Below are 26,806 nucleotides of genomic sequence, written 5' to 3'. Positions count from 1 at the left end.
CAGGGACAATACCTTCTGCTTTCGATTAGTGTCTGTTCTAAACAAAAGTCAAGTCTTAGGTGGAAAGTGTTGTCCATGATATGCCTCTGCAGACTGCACAGGCTAATCTGGGACTACACTTTTTGCACATACATTAAGCCCTGTTTTCACAAATGTTTAGCAGATTCAGCAGTTTTACACACTATCATCATCGCCTTGCTATGTATGTAGAGGTGTCTAAAGTTTGAAGGTTTGTTTACTTGCCACACACAGGTATTCCTTGACTTTGCCAAGAAGCAGAGGGATGAAGGAGAGAAACCATAGATCAACATGTCATTTGTATGTTTGATTAAGAAGAAAAAGTCTTACACTATCAACGACATTTGAAGAAGAAAAAACAGTCATGGACTCCCAGACAGTATGGGGAATAAGAATAAATGTCTATTAGCCAGAAGTTTTCATAAAAATCCAAATTCAATTTCCATGGTTATTCTTATGGAGAAACACATAGATGTTAAGTAGTTTTGATGTTAGCAGAAAAAAGAACATTTTATACTGACAACAAGGATTTTTAATCTTATATAACACCTGCCACTTAAAGATGTCTACCTCCAGCAAAATGAATTACCTCACTTTAAAAAAATCTCCCCCTCCCCAGTGGCTTAATTCCCCCACTTATATTCTTATCATAAATGTTTGATCAATGATTTTCATGAAAAACATGCAATTAAAACAAGATCAATATAGATTCCAATGAATTATGATAATAATTATAATGTCAATAATCAATTCTTATTTTTCATAGTCACACATTGAAATACATGTATTCTAACAAAAAGTTGAGTAAAATAGATTTATTAACCCTTTGAGCGCTGGAACCGGATTTTGAAGGCCTTTGCAAACAGTTTGGATCCAGATGAGACGCCACAGAACGTGGCGTCTCATCAGAATCCAAACTGTTTGCTATTCTGATAGTATTCTTTGAAAAAAAATCGACGAAAATGTAATTTTAAAAATTCAGCAGACGAAATTTTAGCAGACGACAAATTTCCCAGCACGCAAAGGGTTAAAATTATATAACAGCTTTCTTACAGATAAATGAACAATAAACAATAAATACATTGTAGACTTCCTAATGTTTCTAAAGGCAAGATGACAAACTGCATGCATACTATTGATGGATCTTTAACCCTTTGCATGCTGGGAAATTTGTCTTCTGCTAAAATGTCGTCTTCTGAATTTCTAAAATTAGCATTTTCTTCGATATTTTTCAAAGAATACTATCAGAAAAGCAAACAGTTTGGATCCTGATGAGACGCCACGTTCTGTGGCGTCTCATCTGGATCCAAACTGTTTGCAAAGGCCTTCAAAATTTGGTTCCCGCACTGAAAGGGTTAAGTGCTAAGTTGTGTGAGATGCCCTAAAAAAGATTGTAAAGATGTAATAAATATGATAAGCAATTAAACCTGCTAGATTTGTTGTTTTCTTACAGTGTCCTTTTGCATGCATATTTACCTTTGAGATACAATTTCTCCTTTCTGGGGAAATCAACGTGGGTTTTCGCTTAAAAGCAGCTTCATGATTAATATTAATGCATATGGCCCCTTACCACAGTAGTAAGAAGACCTTGGGCCAAGTAATTTTGTTAAAAGAAAAAACACTAAAATGATATAGTTATTAATATATTGAATATGTTGAAGGCACAATAGCAGAGGTCATTATATGATGAAGCTGTTATGTCCAGTGTATATCAATGTTAAAATCATGGTAAATTGTTCTGCATTGTACCAAAAAACAACAACATTTCTAATGATTTAAAATAAAAACTTCAGTATGTGTATGTCAATTATAACAGATGTATGTATCAGGCATTGAAAGTTATTATTATACTTTGAAAACAAATGAAAGAAGTAACACAATATAATTTTCTATTCCTTTTTGTTATTTTCAATTTATTACTATTACAATGGCACTATGCTAGCATCTAGTTGTAGCATACATTTTGTATTCAGACTACTAACAGGGGGGCACGCGTATATGGGAGCTTACTGCGTTTAAGTGAGAAAGTTGTTGCAAAACTTCAAAGATGGCGTCGTTTAAGTGTTTTTCGTGAAGGAGTAGCGGATATTTTCACCCGGTAAGCCAGTTTATATTTATATTTCTTTTAAATGAATAATCCCTTTCGGCTCTACGGTGTTTGTGCTCCCCTCGGTTTTTTGTTTCAAAACCGTAGACGTCGGAATAAAAAAGTTATTGAAGCAAAACCGTCGACAAATTTGTTGTTTAATTTCTTGACCTTCGAGATGTTGGATGTTCGAATATCATTTTCTCTCATAATAAACAGTATTTGTGCATGTGTACAGTAAAATATAACATAAATCACGAATATTTTTTTATTTCGACGCGTTGTTATGTCTATTAATTCATTTAATGCCGAATTATAACGGGTTAACCCCCATTTTTGGAACTAAACTTTCTTTTAAGCACATTTTGGGACCTGACTTTGAAATGATTAACAGCTCTTTCCTATGTTACAAGGTTTTATGCGAAATAACTTTCGTGAATGAATTCCGCATTGGTGCGAATGTCTTGGAAAACATTTTCGTTTGAAGAAATCAAGAGTTTTCTTTTTTCTATTAATTGTTTTATTATTAATTTGTATTATTATATGTTTTATCGCGTACTTAACGCTAACATTTAGTGTGTGTAATATAAGACATTCGACAGTATTATAAACACAGTGTAATTCTTACCTGTTTATTTTAACACATATGGACATACTTATGTTTGAATATGCATCCAACGGAATACTATGCTTACTATTTCCAGATATCTAGACGCCAGTTATATATGTGGAGGATGCCAAGATTAAAAAAGACGGCGTAACGAAGTGTGTACCGCTCTAGAATGCGATAGGTACATGAAAACCCACCAATCAAACAAAAGAGATTACGTCGAAGTACCTTGCCAAACAATCACATATACGTGCAATAAAAGTGTAATGAAAAACATAATAGGGTAAAGCCGGTTTGATATTAGTATAAGGTTGATGTAACCAAATACTGCCATAGTTGCGATTCGGAATACATGAAGCAATTTGGAATACCTGACATCTGCTTAGAAGATGCATATCGGTGGATGTTTTTTTATGATACTTAAAGATGAATTGTTTTTTTAATACAATGACATTTGACGCGTTTTACCATAACGATACTGATTCATGTATGTGACTTTGATGTGACACATTTTGGACGACCTTCTTTTAAACCAGTTCTGAGTTGGTCACTATATTATAATCGCAAAAAGTGAATTTGTAGTGGATAGAATTTGTGCATTTGTGCAAATGCAATACACGATATGATTTCAGTAGAAGTGATCAATATAATTTTTATACATGTATGTTTTTTCTCTTTTATACCCATGTGAATACATATTATTTATTACTGTTGTATTGAGGGAATAAAGTATTGGTTCACTTAGAAAGATTATTTCGTTTGTTCCTAACATTGCCTTCTAATCGTAAGAAATGTTAATATGTCAAATGCATAACGAATTAAATCCGACCCAAATCTTTTTTTATCATGTATGTAAGTGCTGAATACAATTGAAAATTTATGCAGAGACATCGTAGAAAGAAATGACATAACACAGATAATGGTTTATTTTCATAACAAAGCGAGAAACTAGCATCATGACATATGCGGAATAAAACTTGTAAGTAAGTAGCACTGACTCATAGCAATTATATGTCAGACGTGTCTATGTTGACTTTATAAATAAAACAAAAACACTACAAACATCAGCTGTACATGTTTTGTTATGTTCGTGTTTTTTATTTGCTGTTTTAGTCCGGCTCTGTTGAAGGATTCTTTCTTGCATATTCTACATTTAAACTCATGTGGTCCATGAATGGGGCATGATACCTCCATCCTCCCCTGATGTAAAATTCCTCATTACATATACTGCAACGAAAGATGCACTTATTTTCGCCCTTTAACCTGCATCATCTGAAAAGACAGTAAAAGAATGGTTAAAAAAAGTTCATAGCAGAATAAGGTCGACACGTCATAAAATACATGAAAATAATTATAATATTACTGAAAGATAAACGTTCTATTATCTCGTACATCAGCCACCACACGACCCATCTTCTTGAAAATAGGTGAATTGATTCAATTGGTCGGCCGGTTTTTCGAACAGCATTATTATTATTCTACAGTAAGTAACGTGATTAAGAAAACACTTATATTGCACCATGTAACATGTTATAAAACAATACTATTGAAGTACACATATACACTTTATTTAAGATGGGTAGGTATATCATGTCAAGCTCTTTTACATATGAAAGAGCTGTTTGTCATTTGGAAGTCAGGTCCCAAAATGTGCTTAAAAGGAAGTCAGTTCCAAATAAGGGGGTTAAACCAATAATGTTTGCCAATAAATTAATTATCAGTGATAAAACGGCGTCAGGTAAAATGAAATAATCATGATTTTATTTATATTTTACTGTTCACGTGTGTCAATACTGTGTATTATAAGAGAAAATGATATTTGTACATCCAATTTCTCGAACGTCCCGTAAGTAGACAACAGATTTGTGGACGGTTTTCCTTCAATAACTTTTTTATCCCGACGTCATACGATCTTGAAACAAAAAACCAAGGGAAGCACACACACCGGAGAGCCGAGAGCGTATTCATTTAAAATAATTATAAATACAAAGGGGCTTACCGGGTGAAAATATTCTCCCTTCCTTTAAGAAAATCCAACAAACGACGCCATCTTTGAAGTTTTGCAACAACTTTCTCACTTAAACGCGGTAAGCTCCCGTATACGTGTGCCCCCCTGACTAATGTCATATATATCTTTTGAGGTATAACAGTTTGATAGAGTAAACTAGAAGTGAATATAAGTATTGTTACCATTGTACTTAAGTATGTTGTTAGGGTTAGATGTTGTTTGCATAAACACTATGAGTGGCATCTGTGTTGCCTATGAAAAGTTACTGTTATGTCATATATTATTTTTGTCTTTCCTTTTTTGCTACAATATAGATTAAATCACAAATTGTTTTCTTTATATTATTTTTTATTTCAAGTTATTTGTACTTCAAGCTGATTGCAACTTTATAGACTTTCAAATTGTAACTATATAAGCATACATTTATATAAGTATTTATTCATTATCAAGATAGTTATAACAGCATGTTTATTAGCATTTGTTTTATTCAAAGTTCTTCTTATAGTTCTGTGTATTTGTGAATGTATTATCTCAAAGTATTTGGTATCATTTTTCACCTTTTAGATTTTGAATGGTGATCTTTGACTAAGAGTAGCATACATGTCTTTCCAGTTATATCATGATTTTGTAATTTTTTAAGTAGACTAGCTCCCACTTGAATATTGTCCCATGACATAAGCACATGTGGAAGTTAACATTTTTCTACCTTTGTAATGGAAATTTGTATTTACTGTAAATGCATTACAGTTGAAAATCAATTCAGAAATGTAATGAAAACAAAATTTAGGAATTATCTACTGTGACATCATTTTGCCTGTAATAATACACATAACAATAGCCTTGGCAAATTTTTACCAATTTCTCTGTTTCTTTTTATTTTTATTGAATGTATTGAATTTATTATTTGAATACTTATACATGTTAACAAGTGTATACTACTTGTTTCTACAAATGGTTTTCATCTTTATTGCTGTATAACTTTGTGCGTTTATATGCCATATTCCTTGTGAACTGTAACTAAGAACTCTTATATTGCTTGTAGTTCTAGGTAATAAAAGTCTTGTAGTGGCATTAAGTGTTGCTTTTATTATGACAAATGCATGGTTTAAAAAGAAACAGGCTTAATTTTTGTATATTTGAAAATCATTGAATAATGTGATTGTGAAGATTTAAGCATCTTAACAAAACAACATATTAAAACATAAAGTGCTTGCATGGTCGGGCTGGCTCAGTTGATAGTCAGTGCTAGTCTATAGCCTAGCTGGCGTTTGTCAGTGTACTGTAACAAACAATTTGGGGCATTATTGAATAAATATAATCAAATTTTGTATCAACGCAATAACCCAAATTTCATACAAAAGACAGTCACTAGATCAACATTTAATTGCCTCTGGGTATCAAACGTCAATAAGTTTCGGACACTTCGGGTTTGTATCATACTTGATGAGTCCTTGTATATTTACGTATCATAAAGATCAGTCAAACATCGATTAATTCCGTATGTATTCATTATGTGTCAGAATCAGCCAATCAGAATTGCACACGTCACAATCAACTTCTGTTTTTTGTTAGTTAATAGTCAGTATCATGCCCACAGCCGGATAGGAGAGGTCGTAATTTCTTGCTGTCGTGGGTGGGGCCCGTTGTTGGTCTTCACATTTATCTTGAATTTTACAAACATTTAAAAACGTGTTGAGTTTAATAAAAAGAAATAAAACGCACAGAAATCTGAAATGGACTTTGTCAACGTTTATGTTATTGCGGTGTCCACAAACTATGCAACAGTCATTTAATGGCATGCATATGTGCTCCAAGTACTGATAAATCCAGATTGGCCAGGAAAATTCCAAACAATTCAGCTAACAAATAATGTAATTCTTGATAAAGGCGCATTATTCTCCAGTCTTAATGAATTCGGCCTTGTTACTACAATCCTCATATAACAATTGTTTAATGTTTACCATGTATTTGTACACCATGAGTGGTATGCTTTTCAAATGTACATTCTTAGTAGATTTTATCCCATTTATTGATGTTCATTACAAGATGACCAGGGACATCTGTATTTCCAATATATGTATGAGGAAGAAGGGTCCATTTTCTTTAACATTTCTTTAGAAATAGTCAATTTGCAAAACACTGATGAGGTATCTTTAGAGATTAAGCAACAACTTCTTCATAAACTCAAGAGATTTTCCGACAAAAACACGTTTACCCAACCTGACAGCTTTCAAAAAAGTTTTCTCCCTCAGTTTTTTTTACTAAATGGGATGTTTGGGCAATTTTAAAATTGGGGCAATAAGAAAGGGGAAGTGTTTTTCAAGAGTTGCATTCTTTGCTTGAAAACCTATATTCCAGGATGGATGGGTAACAATAATTATGAGGGTATAAGCAACCAATAAAGGAATTACATATAGTATCTGATTTATTTTCGCTGTGCAATAAGAGATGGTTTCAATATTTCTTTCACAGTATTGAAAGCAACACGTAGGGGTGAACAATTCTATCAATTAAAGATACTGCATACCCTTCATATTGCCCTCTATCCGTCTATTGTAAAATTTCAAAATCAAGCAAATTTGTTGAATTATACAAATAAATTTTGTAAATGGATGTTTGCAATCCCTTGTTATATGGTATAATCTGAAAAAAAAGTGAAGGGTAATTGTTTTATGACTTGCAATTATCCTCCTTGACATCTATACACCCATGAAGTTTAATGTTAAAATCATGTGTTGTATCTGATATATATCGTCCTGAAAAGTTACATCATACACAAACAACAAAGGGCAATAACTCTTATTCAAGAAAATGTAGGGTTATGGACCGTATGCATGGCAATTCTTTCAATTGATTTCTTCAGACCCATGAAGTTTCATGTTGAAATATTGTATTGTATCTGAGATATAGCCCTGAAAAGTAACATCATTAAAAAAAACAAAGGGCAATAACTCTTATTTAAGAAAGTGTAGGGTTATGGTTCTTGTGCATGGCAGTTCTCTTTATTGATATCTATACACCCATGAAGTTTCATGTTGATATCTTATAAAGCTTCTAAGAAATAGCCCTGTTTTTTGACAGACGGACGGACAACGCCAATTCTATATTCCTCCGCCTTTGGCGGAGGTTAATATCTCCTTTGCTCACAGAGGTACATGCTAATAAGGTTTACTTTGGCACACCTGAGCACATGCTCATGGTAAGCTATGTTCAACTTTTGTATGCAGTGCGTCGTAAGGTATTTACATCTTAAATGAAACTTGGACATTGCAGCTGAACCTGGTTAACAAAGACACAAAATGTTAGTAGAAATGTGCACAAAGAAAATGAAAAGCATAAAACAAATCACCATGTTTAATAAAAAGCATTTATTGACAGAATGTTAACAATAATACATCATTTCTTCTCTTTCTTCCTTACACTAGCCTCTTTGTCTTTTTGTCTAAAAAATCAAGAAGAATAAATGAAATATATACTTCCAATTATTGGCTAATACTTGAATACTTTTAGAGTTACACAAGACACAAAAAAGTGAAACAGACGGAAATTCAGGCAAATGTATATGCCCCGCTGATAACGAGAGGGCTTACAATTTAAAAGCCACAATGTAAAGCTCTAGTTTCAATGCAGATGCTCTATTTACAAAAGCTAGCTCATATAACAAGATGATGTAAGTGGCTTAGTGATCCCTATACCTCGACCCACTACATTAATCAATTTTGAAGTTCAAATATCAGTACACACCAAGTACACTTATTTTCTTTTAATATTTCAAAATATCACTTTAAATACAAGTTAAACAAGACGTACAATTCTTTTCAATGCTTGTGGAATAACAGAAGGTAAATGAAGCATAATGAACTTAACATCTGCATACCCCCAACTCAAAGAATGAACTACACCCCCCCCTCTATTGCTGCTTACTTCTGATTGGTTGCCTGGTTGCCTAGCACCTCTGTAGTCTCCTCCTCACTGGAGCTTCCATGGTCTGCAACTGCAGGAGAAAATATGGATGAGAAGTTTCATATTCACACATCTTTATGATTAAATAATACAAGCAAATGTGCTAAGAGATATAAAGATCACAAATCATGTTTGGACATAGAAAAATCCACTATAAACGAGTTCCAAATTTCCAATATCAGCAATTACATGTTTGTAAACAATGGCCAGCAAACAAAGTTCTTACCCATGTGTGTCTGCTTGACTTTCTGTCCTGTCTGTGTTGTCTGCTGTTCTCCTGCCAACTCCTCCATCTCTTCATCCACGTTCCATCTGCTGACACCTCCCAGCCCTATACCCCCTACACCCTTGTCCTGGACATATATTATTGAAATGTAAAGGGCTAAAGAAGATTGTTTCACTCTCAACAACATACACAACATAAAAACTGATTTCATTTAACCACAATCTTCAAGTATCAGACAAACTTTTAGATCCAACAAAATTCTAATAAGTTTTATATGCTGAAAAAGGCAATGAGTTTTTCATTAGTATCCTCTTTGGGGTGTTTTAACCTCTATTTTGAACAGACACTATCAAATAAGTAAAAAAAATAGTTAGGTTATGGGCAAACACTATGACGAAAAGAAACTTACCAAAATCACAACTGAGTTTTCATCCTCTCTGATCATTGTCAAGGACATTTTTAAAATTGTGCATTACTATTCATGATTATCATATTGAATAAAAGTCTATGCATGAGAACTTAAAAGTTCAACTGTTTTGGGACATTGTCAAAGACATTAATAGGTGTAGAGCAACTTTATTTGTTGCAATAAGCTTTAGTTATATGCCTCATTACAATCATAACTTAAACGGTATATAACATAGATAAATACTATTGTTTCAATACATGAACATAATAATTTTTGATTCCTTTTGAAAAGTCTCATAAGTTTATCTTACAACTGGGCTATATTCTATAAATCAGAGGTGATACAAAATATGTCTCAAATATTTACTTGCCTTTTACAAACGCTCCAATTAACAAAGCTAACCATAATCTTAGCAATATTGTCATGATGGCCAAAAAATCCAAAAGTTTACATGGAAAATCTATCCTCATGACATATTTTTTACTTCATGTGACCCAGTTTTTAACTTCGACTTATTATGGTTAAAACATTCACACTTATTAACATACTAAATATGTCACAAATGACTTATTAAGAGCATTTACAAAGATTTTCTCAGATTCAACATGGTGACCTAGATACTGACCCCAGTTGCCCCAAATACGAACTTGGTCTGGATGCATGTGTTTTCATGTTAATGGTTTGGAAAGAATCCTGATATAATATTCTAATATTTTTTACTTATACGAATATATTTCAACATTTGCTTATTTGCCCCTAGATACAAAATTCCAAAAGTCATGTTCTTTGTCTTCACAAAAATCCCCATTTTCTATGTTCTATGCATCTTTGAAAAAGTGAGATAAAGCAAGTTCAAAACAATAATTTTGTATTCATTAGGTACATGAATATTTGCTGTATTGAATGTTGCATACTGTAGTAATAACCCTCTCAATGTAATTTGGCTGCTTACTTAAGCAAGGTCTTAAAATTGAAATCCAGATGCACAATCCAGTTGAACAAGAACTCAATAAGCAACTGCAGACACATGAAAATGTGATATACATACAAGTTTGACAAGCACCTTGCAGGTGTTGTCATAATGAGAATCAATGAAGGGCTTGACACTATGTAGTTGATTGATACATTAAATTCCATCGATTTGTGTGAGAAACTGCATATAAGCAAGGTGCAAACTCACACTGAACTTTCCAGAGGCTTATTGTTTTCAAATATAAGTTCCCATTCCTAGTCAACAGAATCATTCTGACCAAGATTTATAAAGCTTGAATAACAAATGTAGCTTATAAAACAGTAACAAGGTTTTGAAAGAGTTTTATCCTGCCTCTGTTGCAAACATTGACCAAATAAAGCAGGGTCGAATAAATGTTCCTATCTCCGGTCAACAGGTAGTAGTGTATTCCTACACACGCTGTGACGATTAACATGTTCTAATATTTGACCTTTGAAATTTATTGGAACGCATCATGAATGTTATCGTTATATTATAAATCATCATTGTTTTTCTTCTTTAAAATATATACTACCGACCCAGATTTCCGTATTTATCATTTTCATTTACTTGATTACGCAATTTATGACGTATCTAGTGTGACGTCATTTCTCAGACGAAACATACTATAAAGTTTCTCTCAGGATTTTAGGGACAACAATTTCGACAAGGTGGTTTTAACAGTATTTTTTTAAAATATCTTTAAAGCATCGAACGTATCATGAAAGTATTTCCCATTGTGTGTTTGTCATTCATAATTGTTAATTTCGATAGGAATAAAATAATTCGTTACGGCAGGATTACGATTTCATAAGTCGGGTTTTGGGTCAGAGTGGTTAGCATTCGATACAAACGCTATCAAAAAATAGTGTGGTTTAAAATACATTTCGATAATAGGGATGGAAAAACAGAAAATGGATTTCAACAAAGGGATGGAAGAACAGAAAATGGATGTGTATATCGTTGTTAATTTATTGTTATAGGCAATGTATTAAAGTTGTCATTAAGGTAAATAAAATTTAGTTTTTGTTTTGCTGCTGCATTTTTTTCATTTTTTACCAAAAAATATCACATTCTCGATTCGTTTTTTTATTTCTTCTCATATTTTCAATAAGAAAGTATTAAAAGGAACAGTTTAAAGTGGAACTATTTTTTACGTGACACAATCGGTAGTTATTCGGTCATCTGGAATGTTGTGTACATGAAGGAGGCTCAACAAGAATAATTATATTGCTATGTCAACTTATCATGGTTGGTGCCGAGATGGAGAACGTTTATCCGGTTCGGCCGAAAAAAGACAAATGGGGCTCGCTAAATCTAGCCCTATTTTATTTTTCTAAGCCTCACCGGATAAACTTTCTCCATCTCGGCACCAACCATGTATTCTCTATATCCTCGTGACCTAGTTTACTGACCTCACTTGACCCAGATTCAAACATTACAAAGGTTGTGTCCAGATAAACATTTTGAACATGTTTCATCAACATTCAGCCAAAATTCGGGATTTAAAGAGGTAACTGGCTAAAGGTTGACAAGCATGACAAACAATGCATGATATAAACTGATTCAACAACTCAACCTAAGCTCTTTGTGAGCTAGAAAGTTGTTTCTTGTTTAAGCATCCCCACGTATCATAGGAAGATTTCAATGCCTATCCATGAGCTGTCTTACCAATCACTGAGTACTCTGTTCGGAAGCTTAAATCAATCAACTTATGGTTGGTTACCGTTCAGACTTCAGTTAAAAACCATTATCCAAACAGCCACAAGGGTCCCTACTCTATGTCATCACTGTAACCATAGTAAGGTCTCCAATACACATGAGTTAAAGACACCAGATTTTGGGAGGGAACAGGCAAGAGTATTTATTAGAGGAGGAAGGTAGCTAGTTAAGATGGAATTAACGTGGCTTTATGTTCTGCAGGTTATTGTACTATGGTTTCTAGGTAGCTGGCAAGGATACTCTGATGACACAATGCTGCTGTCCATGTCACTGGACTCTGACCCCTCTAGGTACGAGGCCGCCCTCTGTGCATCCAGGGTTGTCATGTCAACAGGCTCCGCTATCTTCTGATTGGCTGTCACCTTGTCCAATGATACAGACTCGGCAAATCCAAACTTGCCACCCTTAAATCTGTAAAAATGATATGGTTTTCTTCAAGGTTAAATTCCTTTCCAACACAATCAGATTTAAATAAAACTAACAAATAAAGGTAAGCGGTACAACGGAACATTTAAAACATGTTTTGCATGTATTTTTTTAAACAGAAACATACAATAAACAAGAGTTGTGTTTGTCAGAAACACAATGCCTCCTTCTGCGCCACTTTGAAGCCATATATTTGACCTTGACCTTTAACCACTCAGAATGTGCAGCTCCATGAGATAAACATGCATGGCAAATATCAAGCTGCTTTCTTCAATATTACAAAAGTTATGACCAATTTTAAAGTTTTCGGACGGATGGACAGACAGACAGACGGACAATTCAAAAACTATATGCCACCCTTCAGGGGCATAAAAAAACACTGAAATTGTTAAAAAATTTGCAACAACCTGAATGAAATAAAATAACAAAGCACTGTTCCACCTGGTAACAAGAAACTTAACAGCATTTCAGAGTGATTGATTCAAGAGTCATGAATTTCTGACTTCTTGTATGAGTCAGACCCAACCTTTCTTGTCGGTCGTTCTCCAGTGCCTTATGGATAAGCTCTGTAATCTCTGCCACTTTCACCACTGCAATATTGGAACACCTCAGCACCTGCAGGGCACAGAAGAGGGAATATCAAAGACAATCATGTACAGTGGAAACCCTCTAAACCGGATCCTCTCTAAACCGGACAAATTGTCAGGTCCCAATTAATTTCCTATAAAACCATGCGTAAAATATCTCCTCAAGACCGGAATCCCCTCAATTCCGAATACCGGTCATTCTTTGGATCAAAATTGGGTAATTCCATACGTAATTGTACCTCTCTAAACCGCTCAGGGTCGGTTTATTGCACCTCAGACCTAGTGTCAAAAGGTTGTGAATAGCGGATTAAAGACGCGTGCAATTAATAAAGGTGGTCGAAAAATTTGCAAACTGTAAAAATCGCAAAACAATTAAAAGATACTTGTCCTGTGATGTACATATCGCTCAATAGATGTGATAATATTGATTATAATTACTGATAACAAACATAAAGTTCTTTAGTGTGTTTTGTTTTTGATGTAGGAAGCCATGCTAAATTTTAATAATCTTTATGCTATTTAATTTTGTGTTGTTTATTAAAATTTGCTAATGTAGTGTCATATAAAATGGTGATTTGCAGAGTTCTTGATGCAGTTGCATTTAGATATTCATTTAGATTTTCAAATTTGTAATTAAGATAACTAAGACTTAAAATAACCGAACCTCCTTCTTAGCGATGGCGCATGGAATTGTTTCTAGAAGACAAAATCAAACTGATTAAAGAGTCAGAGATGTTGCCAAAACCTACACTCAAAATGCTGTCAGAGAAATATGGGGTAGGAAAGTCAACGATCGGGGATATCGTGCGAAAAAAGTCGACGTACATGTTTTTGAGTGTGAAAAGTAACTTAATTCACCTAACACATACATGCATGTATAAAAAAAATTGTTTTTTAAGGTGCAATGTTTGATCTATGTTAAGTTGCTTTCGAATCAACAGATTAAGCGACGTGTTTTTCTTATGTGTTGCAATATGAATGAATGTTATACATAAATTAACAATTAAAATTTGCTGAAAGTGTTTTTCCACTTAAGTTTATGTACTTCTCATGAGACAAAAGATTCTGATAAGGCAAGACCAAATGTAATTGAAAGAAATGAATGTCATTGAAAGAGATTAATGCCATTAATATTAATGAATGCCCATGAAATCTGAAGTTACACTATCCCATAGCTGAATTTGGAGGCACTGAGCTGACAAGTACAGCATTGGTTACGACCAGTCTGCACAATTGCTCAGTCTGGTCATGAGCTACCCTATCCTTTAACGACCAGTCTGCACAATTGCTCAGTCTGGTCATGAGCTACCCTATCCTTTAACGACCAGTCTGCACAATTGCTCAGTCTGGTCATGAGCTACCCTATCCTTTAACGACCAGTCTGCACAATTGCTCAGTCTGGTCATGAGCTACCCTATCCTTTAACGACCAGTCTGCACAATTGCTCAGTCTGGTCATGAGCTACCCTATCCTTTAACGACCAGTCTGCACAATTGCTCAGTCTGGTCATGAGCGACCCTATCCTTTAACGACCAGTCTGCACAATTGCTCAGTCTGGTCATGAGCTACCCTCTCCGCTAACAACCAGTCTGCACAATTGCTCAGTCTGGTCATGAGCTACCCTATCCACTAATGAGACCATGAAGCTTGCATGACTTTGTAGCCGATATGGTATCTCCTCACCAGACTATGCAACTCCGCTATATGGATATTGGCAATATAAGCCAAATTACAGATTATAGAAAACAAAACCACTTGAAATGCAATGTTTTGTGCCTACCGTTAGATAATTTTAGAAATACATTCATGCAATCAAGAACTGCTAGTTGGATATGTCACCCTTGTAAGCATAAAAAGAACAACAGCTGTAATGAAGAATATGAATTTAACCCTCAGTTATGCTTTCCTCAAGTATTACAACTTTGACACCATCTTTAAAAAGTTTCTTTTCTAAAGTATGATGACAGCAATAACATTAAAACCTAACTTAACTTTTTATTTGATCCTTTTTTAACAGTTCCAAATGATTTCATTATATTTGCAGAAAATAATTTGCGCATACAAGAAGGGAAACTGATGAAGACCCACTTTATCATGTATGTCAGCTTATATGGCAACACAAAAACCTTTTACTTGGGCTCTACTTATATCAACTGAAAACACTAGCTAGTTATGTACCTGGTCTTTTAGCAGTAACATCTGCCCAGTGACCTGCAGTGTACATATCTCGCGATGTTTGTTCATAGCGATTACCATCCGTCCCTCCATCACCTTCTCCTCAAGGTCAACTGGGTCAACCAGTAGGAACTTCCTGTTGGCGAAACAAACAACACATCCAAAGTTGGACTCTACTGTAGCTAAGCATGCTTGCTAGATTTATGTAATCAAGAATTGGTCACCTAAATTAGCATTTTGACAATCATTTCTACATTCTTAAATTATCCTCTGGTTAAAGATTTCTTAAGACAAAATTGACTTGAATGTCAAAATTATTACCATTTTGGCGTATTATTGGGTTTTATGTCGAAATGATTGAAGCCATACATTAACTGAAAAGTGTGTTAATTTATAACAATCAGGTAATTTGGCTCACGAAAGAGTGAGCCTTGAACAAGAAATTAATAAAAGCCTTATTAAATAACAGTTACATTCTGACGTCACCTGGTTCAATCTTGACCAGTTTAAAGTAATACTTTTGCTTAATCTCCTATACTGTCTTTTATAGAATAGGGATATTTTAGATATCAATATTGGCCTGCAAATCTAATTGGGACTGGTACACTATTTATAGTTTAAAACTGTCATACAAGGATAACACTGCGCAAAACAGAACGGTTTCCTATATGAGCCTCAATCTAGGAAAACAGGGCTTAATGCGTAAGCATTGTCATCCCAGATTAAGTGTTGTCCCAGATTAGCCTGTGCATTCTGTACAGGCTTATCAGTCACACACTCTCCACCTAAACTGTCAGTCAATATACCTACCCTTGCTCAAAGAAAGCGAAGGAAACACAGATAGGCATATGATGTACACTGAGGGGCACTAGATCCCTCTCGGAGGCTGGGTGCTGAGAACACAAACCAGAGACAGTGTGAATATACCATGGCAAACAGGTTCATTTAAGTTTTGTATTTCAATAGGAAATTCTCAAATAACAATTATTTTTGTAGCAACATTTATTTGATTACAAAAGAAATACACGATGCAACAGAAAATGCATTTGCACAGAATATGAGAACTCTGTAAGCCTTACACTCATCTGTTTCTACACCATGTATGACACTCACCTAATATTCTCTTTTATGGTACCATGATTTTAAATACTAATGACAATTTTAAGGGAAATATATAACACATGATTTAATAAATTTAACACTTACAATAGTAATTTCTTCACCTGATACTGTCACATCAGGTCTTCTACAAAGAGGAGCATGAAAAACTGTGAATGAATGAAACTCACATATAGTTTATCATACATATATTGCAGCAAGTATAGATGTAGTATCATATAACAAACAACAACAAAATACAAAGATGTAGTTAACGATGGAAGTCAAGTTTGCAAACAAATATTTCTCGTAATAATATTTATATAATGCTATATTTCTTTGGATAAATGCTTTATGAACATGCATAGCTCTAAGCTTCTGTTAAAAAATTTATTGTCAGACTGCATTTGTGCCACATATTTTGGAATTTTATAGAGTATTTTAATAAAAGAAATAACAGAAAATTGTGATATTATGATGTCCTTATTCCTCAGAGTAATTAATTTGGATAAATGTTACACTAACTCTGTAAAGTTATTAACATCTACTTATATTTGCTAGTGACATAATATTTATTTCACATTTAAATGTAAAAATTTGCAAATGTCTCAGAACAAAAATTTAGTACATGTTTGATGTATTAAACTATTACATGAAAAAATCAACTCTGTTCCAAGCATCATAAGCTTTTATGTGTATTAAAGCAAACCATGTACAGACAGTAACAACCTTTTAAAGTTGTGAACATTTTAAAGTAGCAAATAACTTTAGACAAATTACAAGTATTCATAGCTACGTACCTAAAGTGAGCAAGTGCAGCTATGGCGGCTATGCTACAGGCATCCACTAGGTTGCCATCATGGTTTAGAACATGAACATCTACACGTATCTCCCACACCTGGGCATGAAAACATGGTATTGAAGTATTATACCAGATACGAACATGAATAACAAATTAAATGTACATACTTGTCTGAAGAGATGAAACGATAACATAATACTAACTATAATCAAGACAAATCCATGTCAAAACAATTTACCTTTATAACAAGTCTTGTCATTAAAACCCAAAACAATTAAGACTTCCATGCACATATGCTTATATGCAAACATGTATTATATTAATAGTAAATTTGCAACAAAAATATACACAAATGCAAAAGTAGTTTCTAAGGCACACATAAAATCATAAAAACATTATATCCATGTTTTAAAGATGTAATGTAATTTCTTCATTTAAATGTGCAGCCTTTGTTAATTAAAACTTGAATGATGCCTAATAGCTTATATAAAATATAGGTGATTGTGCCACTTAGCACACATTTACACTGTTAGAAGTCTTAGTTTTATGCACCAGAATTTTTTTTACAAAGAAAATAAACAAAGAGCGATAACTCTCAATGTATATGCTACAGAGAAACAGTTCCTGAGTGAGCACTCCATTCATCTTCATTGAGATCTATCTACCTGTGAAGTTTCAAGGCAATATCTTAAATATTTTTAGAGTTATGATCCAGAAAAGCAAGAGGAGACTTCATAGACAAACCCACACAAGTATACCAGTACAATTATTATGATGCAAGGGTGACAAAGATGAAATACAACAACTCTCATTGAGTCAAAAGATTTACATATTTAGTCTCGAATAGAGCATAACCAGACATGCTGACCTTTTCTCCTGTTACAATACACAAGGACTCTGTGTCGATGCATCGTGATTCCTTCAAACACCTTTCCAGTAGACGGTTGATCTCCACACCAAAGTCAGAAAGTCTTAATAATGAATGAACAGGTTCGAATTGCATAGCATGACATTGTCGATGTTTTGACAACTGTACTTATCTTCAACATGTTAATAAATTTATCCGCAAAACCAAAAACCTTTAAAACATTAAATTAATAACTAACATTGTTTGGTTGTAGGTTGTTAAAAAAACGATCTGTAACACAAATGAGCAAATTTACAGAATATAAATGATAAAAAAATTATTTTTAATTAAAGTATGCTTTTACTTTTTGAGTAAAAAAAACACAACTAAATATTGCAACTAGTAATTGTTTTGTTTCAAATGGCATACACCAAATTTTGATACTGGTGAGGGACAAATAAACTGTACCTTGAAATTAACGTAACATTAGCAATACTGTTACATGTATTATGAACAGAAAGTCTAACGAGACATTCTGGTTTACAATTAATAAATCATGAGCACATATTTGCAAAAATGTTATTGCTATACAGTTTCACCTTCCTGGCTCAAAGCTTGGACACGCCATGGGAGACAACTCCACGTTGATGAAGAGCGTTCCGTCTGCAGGCCTTGCTTGCTTGGGCTCACCTACCTGGCAGGACACCTGGCTCATCACCCTACAATATAGAAAGTGCATGGATAAAACGAGGGATGTATATAAGTACATGGATGCAATCAAATAATTTAGAACTACACTATTGCAGACTACAATGCTTATACATTTTTAGATTCTTCTTTTTTTCAATAATTCATTTTTCAGACATAAATGATTATGGCAGTTTACAAAACTTACAATTTTCTTACCAGTGTTCATTCTGGGCCAGATTGCTGGTGGGCCAATGGCCCATCAGCCATAAATTTAGTGGGCCATTTAAAGATTTTGTAGGGGCCACCTGATTGCAGGATTTATGATCACTACCAGCTGCATGTCTATTCAGAGTACTTGTCCAAAAATTCGAACAGCAGTTAACAAACATGTTACTTTTACTATGCTTTTTACAAATGTCACAAAACATTAAAAATATTTGTGTCATCGTATGACAACCACGTAAATTTCTCTAACCAATCTTTATGATCATCTACATTTTCCGAAGGTTTCATTTGTGTGCTTGAACCAGCAGACGATGTAGGCATACTCGCTTCGGCCAAAGCATCTGCTGTTTTGCCACCTTTCTAATCAGAAGCCCTTTCACATTCCCTTGGTTTTTTGTTTTAAAAAAATGTAGGAGAGTTCGTCCCTCGCTGCTGTCCTTTTCTGCTTTACGCTTTGACATGTTTGAACACTTCATTTTTTATTAAAAACGTTTGAAAATCGCAACAAAATATGTTGACAAAAGTTTTCAACACTTTCTGAAGACGTATACACAGTTTGCTGACATGTGACATCTATCAACCAATGGAAGTGAAGGATTCAACACAGTGCGCCCGCGGTAGCCAAGCAACGGTTATTTTCCATCTACATTTCGACTCAGCAGACAAATGTTAAGAATTCGCAATACGATTCCATCGCTTTGGTTTTTATAATTAAATCTCCCACTCATATAATTTTTAATGCGCCAATTATATTATGTATGCGCCCGACTGGCCCACTGATATTCTTTAGAATACGCCAGGGTCTTCCCCAGGCAATTTAAGCGCCCCTTGCCGGGGCGCTTGAATTTCGAAATCAGAGTCCCCCGGGCGCTTGAAATTTTCCGATCAGTGTATTCTCCAGTAAAAGAAAGTGGAGATTGTCCAAAAAAATCAAGGTTTCCCTATCAGTGTATCAATATTCCCTGTTTAAAAAGAGCACTCGGTATCTACTTTCACAAGTAATCGCCATAAACACCACATGGGGTAATGGATAATCCACTGATAAGAGAATAGCATGACGCGCGTATCGATTATTCTAGCCACATTACACGGTCATTTAAATGCTGACAAGGATGTATCTGGTAACTTTCCAGTCGTCAAACTGTGAAGTCCATCGTCCAATCGGTTACGCGAATGCTTATGAGGGCGGGGTTAACTATCGACCATTATTTTTGATTGACGTCGGGCATGAAGTAAGAGTTTATCGCAGCTTGATTAGCAAGAAGTTGTACCATTTGAGTAATATAAAACCGGTAATTAGTACAGTACAGAACATTAAAGACGGTTTCGGGCATCATCATCACACCTTTTTACTGTAAACAAGTGTTACCTATGACTCATAATTAATACGAGAAATTAATTGCAAGTGGTAAACAATTAATTATTATAGCGAGTAAGTTGTGCAAATGACTCCCGGTTACAATTATGTGATAACAATTTATTTAATTCCAGTACATGTATATTTCAACATGTCCATTTATAGAACTGATTCACCTCGTTTTTCTGACATTTATTCGACACGTAATGCGCTTTAACAAATTTTCGTTGAATTAATTACGCACACTTGTAAATGTTTCGTCCGATAATCGATAGTTAGAAGACTGATGATGGCAACCGGCCGTGATCCTCATGGACAGCGTGAATTTCATGCATAATTCCGTCAAAACATTTATTCGACTCGTAAAGTGTGTAAACAAATTATCGTTTAATTTATAACGCAACGGTTAATATTTGTTGAAATCTCAAATGGGAATAATTAAATTTGTAATCCGAAACCCATTACCGTAAGTCGATGTTAACGTGTTTTTAATCCGAAACACACTTCCGAATGTAAATGTTACCGCAACGTTAAATATTTTTGCTTCAAATTAGCAGTGCAAATGTATTTTGTGTCGAATCTTTTTCTCAATTAAAAAGAGCGCGAAAATTATGCAGCATATACAACGTCGCGTCTATTGCATACAAATGGCGTGTATTGAGCGTTTTAACAAGCACACAACAGGTCAGGGGATTGACGCATATTCAGAGGCAATATTTCATAAAATCTATAAATAGTCACTTAAAAAATGGCAAGGTATGTGTTAAAGAAATAACTGAAAGCTTTTATCCTAAATATTTACCAGAAAGAGATTGATAAAAACGGAATAAACGGGATTATCGGGTAATAAATAGAAACTTGAAAAATAGTAAGTATACAGTAATAGAGTCGGGTTGAAACGGATGTATTGGGGAATCGTTCGAGTCGGGATTTTACTATCTGTGCGGAAAAGTTTTATAACAATTAAACAATATTTAAAAAATATATATTTTTAAATGACTGGGGGATTGTTTTGAAGAGTCATAGCGCACCAAATGACGTCTTTTGACGCTGTTTTTTTTTAGTTATAACGCACCACAGAACGTGAATTGACACGTTAAATTAAACAAAAATCAACGTCGGAAGGGGACACCCCTCCCGAACCCACCCCCGGTCGGCCCCGGGGCGCCTGAACAAATTCCTGGGGAAGGCACTGTACGCCCATTAATATTTTGATGCAGGAATCCCGCAATCGCGCTGCCCAGAATGAACACTGCTTACACAAGCTAAGTAATCTGAAAAAGGGTGATAGAGCATAGAAAATATTCCCAGCTAAAACCCTAAAATTTAACCTAGGCCAAGGCTGACCCATGCAATATGATGTACACACAGTATTCATTATTATTTTATATAATTCTAGATTGCCACCTGATAAACTACCACATTAAATAATATAAATTTAATGTGAAATTCATCTTACATTAAAAGTAAAATGCAATTGGCAATTTTAATGTTCAATTACAAATTGTTTATACAATAAATGATTTCCTGAATATTTTTAACAAACCTAGTTTCTCCAATTTCTACTTGGCAGCATCCTCTTTCTAACCCAAAACTAATTTTCATGTGCCTGTAGTCAAAGGCTTGGCGTCCGTCTATTCTCTGTAAGAGGTTTATTAAAATGATAATACAAGGGGTGTTGCACATCACCCATGTGTTGCAATCTAGTTACAAATGTGCAATAACTAAAGTGTCATTAAAAACAAACCCGCAGTCATTTTGTTTGCTTTGTGTTACACTTTAAAAGAATAACTAAAAATAATTGTATACAAAATTATTTCAAGCATTGGGTAAACGTATTCACCATACAAAGATAAATGACAATGAAATGTAATTTGAATGTGTATGACAGCGTCCGGGAAAGTCATACGAAAAATATATCCAGTTTGAATAACATCGTCTAATCAGTCATCATGAACAAAAAACAAACCCTTTTTTCACTGATTGCCTTCTTGATGAACTCTCGTTCACAATTTGATAGTGGAGTATCCCTCATTGCTGTAGTTTTTAACAAATACACTCGAACATTTGTGTTTTTCTTTTTCACATGTTCACACGTATTTCGGATACCTTCGGTCGCCACAACAACAACAACAAAAGCGAATAAGAAATGAATTTTGAGAGTGCCTCTGAAATCGAAAGGAAACGAGAAGAATTAAGGGCAGCAAGACAAATTTATTTGGAAAAGGTATTGCTTTAAATTGCTTTCACTTTTTGCGTTATGAGTGACAATCAAAGTAGTTTTGTTTTGTCAAGTTGTGACATTCGGATATGATGTTTTCGGATACATAATGTATGTTGAAATGCACTTAGTCAGACACAATTGTCGAAAGCACTATTTTATTACCATAAATAATAATTTCAGTCATTTTTCAAAGTTTTTATAGAAATTATCTCCATTAAAAATCATTTACTGTATATTCTGGAGAAGATTTGCCTAGTATAAATTGTGTAATAGATAGGATGTTCAGTAATTGCAATAATCCAACTCCCAGCTATTGACCCTCCGGGTCACTGGGAAATGCAACTGGTAACAAGATTTTTCATAGAAACATTCCACACAGAATCCAGGCAGTACTTTAATCGTCAATATTAGCAACATAAACTATTTTCTGGCATAAATAAACACAAACAGATCATATATATCACTAATGCACGAATTAAAACAACTTATGTGATATGATGTGCTCACATAATAATGATATTAATCCAAAGTTTCAAACATATTAAAGGTTTTCGCAAACTAAAAAGCCTAGTATTCTGAATACGCTATGGATTATCTCCGGAATCCTCAGCGAGAACAATCTCGTGTCTAATCAACCCATCATAATACACCGACTTTCTCCGGAACCTCCGTAAGATAGAACGAAATGTCAATTAAAAACTTCAGCTTTCGGTTCGATAACGGTTTTGTGTAAAAAATTTGTTTTGAGTATTTCTCCAAAAATTACTCGCTAATTGATAGCGATGATGACAGGTATTGTGTTTATAAAGATGTATTAGGTTGATTTAACTTGATTTTATAGACATAAGTGAGACTTTTTTTTAAATGGAATTTAGTTTCATCAAGAAGAACGCTGGGCCGTGCATATGTACTCATAAAAGCTCAGAGCATTCAAGAAAAACTAGATGTTCAGTAACGTGTGTGAGTAAGAACTATCTGTACCATGAGTTAAGTTAATAGTGGAAATTCAGTGCTTTCCATGTAATGGTCTCTTGCTGGGGCATTGGAATTTCTAAATCTTAGTCTGCTGGGCATTTGAAATTAACAGATTAGTTTATTTTTTCAGTAACTGCAACTAGTCATTCTTAAGATCAAAGCGACATCGACTTCAGCCAAATATTTTGAGAGACTATTTACTATCCACTGTTAATTACATGTATCTCTTTACCCAACTTAAGCCCGCCTAAAGGCAACGCATCATTGTATGGACAATCAATATATTGGCCAATTAGAACGCCAATAATAAAATGATGCAGACAAAAAATGACATAATTGCCGTGTGGTTTTGTGACAGTTTATTGTCTTTGTTGCCTACCACACCCACCAGTCCCTAGATTTACACCTCAGCAATTAAATCATGGCAAGTTAAGTAGAACACTGATGATTGTAACTGGGCATGATCATCGTAGAAATTGTGCATTGCATGCCTCATTTGGTCAAATCATTTATTCAACTTGTAAAGCTTTTTAACAAATTAAAGTTGAATTCATTACACACAACTAGAATGTTTTGTTGAATTCTCAAATAAGCATACGGTAAATAAATTTGTAATCCGAAACACTCTGCTGAATTTTTATGTTAACGCTACACAAACAAATTCTAGCTTCAAATAAACAGCGCTTTATGTATTTCCACTGTTCATTTATCTCAATAAAAAGCGCACAAAAACTATGCACACATGTACAACGTTACATGAAAAGTGTGGGTGTATTTATTGTATAAATACGCGAGCAGTCAGTCAGGCAATATACGTGTGTTCAGTTGGAAAACCCTTGTCCCAATTGGACCTTGTGTAATTAAAACTCTTAATATTCACATAATTTATGTGTTAATTCATTTGTTATAAGAAAAAAGTTTTATAACTGAGTCAAAGTTTTGACATGATTATGTATTTTGCAGCATTAATCACATTTCAAACCTTGTTTTATAGATTTCAAAGGCAGTTTTAATTAATTGCCTTCTTAAATTCTAATAAAAATGTCTAATTCATGAAGTGTTTGTACATATTTGTTCACTTGTAGGCTAAAGAGCAGTATGAAAAAGAAGAAAGGAAGAAGGAGCTTGCAAGAGCTCGTGGCGAGGACACTTGGATGTTGTCATCAGTCAACCAGAGATTAGAACAAGAACAAGAGGTGAATAGGAACTCTTTCAGTGCTGGAACCGAATTTTCATTAACCCTTTGCATGCTGGGAAATTTGTCGTCTGCTAAAATGTCCCCTGCTGAATTTCTAAAATTAGCATTTTCTTCAATTTTTTTCAAATAATACTATCAAAATCGCAAACATTTTGGATCCTGATGAGACGCCATGTTGTGTGGCGTCTCATCTGGATCCAAACTGTTTGCAAAGGCCTTCAAAATTCGGTTCCAGCACTGAAAGGGTTAATGTACTACTATACCAAGCATATTTGAATCACTATTTTTTAAGCAGTTTTCCTATGTTTAGGTAGCACTATAAATTATTTTGTCCTAATTGAATCTATAATATATTATTGTAACAACCATTCTAATTTTTTTTGACCATGAAAAGGGCATATAGTATTTGCATCACTTGCATGTCCATCGAGATTTTAGTACTGTAATTTGTAAATGCCTTTGTGGTCTTGTATAATACCTGTGTTGATTATTCCTCAATCTAGACGATGATTCGGGAACAACTCATGTACTTTAAGGTGAAAATTCTAGATCACAATCCAAATCATGGCTTTGTATTTTTGCTCTGAAGCTTTGTATGCCTTGAATGATCAAGTTATTTGATTATCATTCCCAAGGAAGAAACAATTTTCCGGGGTACAAGCCCATGTTTAAGGCAAGGTCACAATAACAGTGAAAGGTTATAAGATTTGCATGAATTGTTATTATACTTAACTTCAGAGTAAAAATAAAATATACTGTTATAGAAAATGTCCAATGAGTAATCCCATGTTTGCATCCTTTTTGAGTACATTCTTCCATGATATTATGTTTAAAGAAAATGCAGATATGTATAGTTGTGTTTTAAAGACAATCTCTTCGTGTATTTCAGAGCATAAAAAGTTCAAAGAAGAAGAAAAAGGAAAAGAAAAAGAAATCAAAGAAGAAAAAATCTTCTTCTTCAGAATTGGTTTGTTATAACTACTGTAATTTGTTGTTTATATTATTAATGTAAAAAATATTTTGTAAGTGACTGTGAATGGTATGTCAAAATTAAGTAACATTGCTATGAAAACATAATTGACTGCTTCATTTGAATCATCTTTAAAACTTTAATGTTCAAATTGTTGAAAAAATGTACCTATTTTTTTATATGCCCTTGATTATACAGACTGGAATGAAGATCATGCCATATTTTGCAAAATAATCTCTCCATAGGAATCAGATAAGGAACTAGACAGAAAGAAGAAGAAAAAGTATAAAAAGAGAAAAAATAGCAGTACATCTTCTGAATCGGTAGGTGTTAAGTTAAGTTTTCAATTAAGGAAAAAAAAATCACTTATTCAGTTTAGTACACTCATCATCTGTAACTTAAAAGCAAGGCTCAACAGTTCACTACGTTACACATTTAATGTATAAACACTCAAGTTTGGGAAATGGTGTATGTAGATGCTCTACTAAATTACCAGTTAGTTTCTTCATGTTCGTATTGCATGCAGATCATCTGTATCATAGATATACTGATATGTATCAAATGCTTAGTCCCAACTATAAACATTTCAAAGTATAACTTCTTCTTTGTATACAATGTCAAAGAAGGTACATGGGATATGATTTAAAATTACTTCACAGTGGAAAATCTGTATTGTGTTGAATGAAACTGTCAGTTGGGTGCATATGTTTTATGAAATAGTACTGATCATGAAATTTTGATTGATTGTTCAATCAACTCTTATACATGAATATATTTGGCATGTGTTTAATGTATGCAGTTTTCAATTATCACAAAAACATATTTTATGATAATAAGTAGCATTTTAAACACAGTTTTAAAGTTTAAACAAATTTTATTGTTTGTTTAAATTGTGAATGTAATTAGAATGTTTTGCTTAGAAAAATCATTGTAGTTATATAAGAAAAAAATCTCGATATATATATAACTAAAAGTTTAGTAAATGTGGACAAATTTGTTTGCATATATAATTCGCACCAAATTTTCAAGCAGCATTTAAGGGCAAAATGGTGCGGTTAATACATGTTAATGCACTGTCAGGGGCTGGCATTTCAGGACAATGTGTCCCAGTGGGTGGAGAAGTCCTCATCAAATGCCACAACAGCTACTGATACTGCAGGAGCCATCAAGGGCCCTAGACTTGAGGTAACCATTTTTAA

The 26,806-nt window shown here is 34.0% G+C and overlaps 3 protein-coding genes across 11 annotated transcripts in view; 2 read left to right on the top strand and 1 right to left on the bottom strand.

The window, feature by feature from the left end:
• LOC127876064 (cholesterol transporter ABCA5-like) overlaps window positions 1–6,456 on the top strand; it is a 106,379-nt gene extending 99,923 nt beyond the window's left edge. For all 8 annotated transcript variants that reach the window (XM_052420921.1, XM_052420923.1, XM_052420925.1 and 5 more), the window contains one exon: window positions 253–6,456. In XM_052420921.1, coding sequence (XP_052276881.1) covers window positions 253–303 — 51 coding nt within the window. In that variant the 3' untranslated portion in view covers window positions 304–6,456. The remainder of the gene's footprint in view (window positions 1–252) is intronic.
• A 1,619-nt stretch (window positions 6,457–8,075) lies between these two features.
• On the bottom strand, window positions 8,076–22,377 carry LOC127876066 (exosome complex component RRP45-like). Its single transcript, XM_052420933.1, has 14 exons — window positions 22,210–22,377; window positions 21,787–21,881; window positions 18,568–18,687; window positions 17,990–18,092; window positions 17,120–17,217; window positions 16,428–16,467; window positions 16,032–16,114; window positions 15,225–15,357; window positions 12,986–13,074; window positions 12,274–12,444; window positions 9,321–9,348; window positions 8,912–9,038; window positions 8,647–8,716; window positions 8,076–8,164 (listed from the first exon to the last, which is right to left on the bottom strand). Exons 1-14 carry the CDS (start codon window positions 22,273–22,275, stop codon window positions 8,119–8,121), a joined length of 1,269 nt encoding a protein of 422 aa, XP_052276893.1. The 5' UTR covers window positions 22,276–22,377; the 3' UTR covers window positions 8,076–8,118.
• Window positions 22,308–26,806, top strand: part of LOC127876065 (CWF19-like protein 2) — a 20,172-nt gene continuing 15,673 nt past the window's right edge. The window contains exons 1-5 of one of the 2 annotated variants that reach the window (XM_052420932.1): window positions 22,308–22,467; window positions 24,525–24,635; window positions 25,527–25,604; window positions 25,853–25,930; window positions 26,703–26,792. In XM_052420932.1, coding sequence (XP_052276892.1) covers window positions 22,390–22,467; window positions 24,525–24,635; window positions 25,527–25,604; window positions 25,853–25,930; window positions 26,703–26,792 — 435 coding nt within the window. In that variant the 5' untranslated portion in view covers window positions 22,308–22,389. Of the gene's footprint in view, window positions 22,468–24,524; window positions 24,636–25,526; window positions 25,605–25,852; window positions 25,931–26,687; window positions 26,793–26,806 lie in introns of both variants that reach the window. The other variant, XM_052420931.1, reaches the window with a different exon arrangement.

The sequence above is a fragment of the Dreissena polymorpha genome, chromosome 4 (assembly GCF_020536995.1).
Source record: "Dreissena polymorpha isolate Duluth1 chromosome 4, UMN_Dpol_1.0, whole genome shotgun sequence".
NCBI classification, from domain to species: domain Eukaryota; kingdom Metazoa; phylum Mollusca; class Bivalvia; order Myida; family Dreissenidae; genus Dreissena; species Dreissena polymorpha.
This window is presented reverse-complemented; position numbering and strand designations above follow the sequence as displayed.

Excerpts from the sequence above, each read along its gene's own strand:
- LOC127876066 (XM_052420933.1), bottom strand. The coding sequence starts at position 22,275 with ATGAGGGATACTCCACTATCAAATTGTGAACGAGAGTTCATCAAGAAG. Across the intron at positions 18,688-21,786 it reads GTAGAAATTGGAGAAACTAG|GGTGATGAGCCAGGTGTCCT; the intron begins GTTTGTTAAAAA and ends TCTATATTGTAG. Across the intron at positions 16,468-17,119 it reads GCTGCACTTGCTCACTTTAG|AAGACCTGATGTGACAGTAT; the intron begins GTACGTAGCTAT and ends TCCTCTTTGTAG.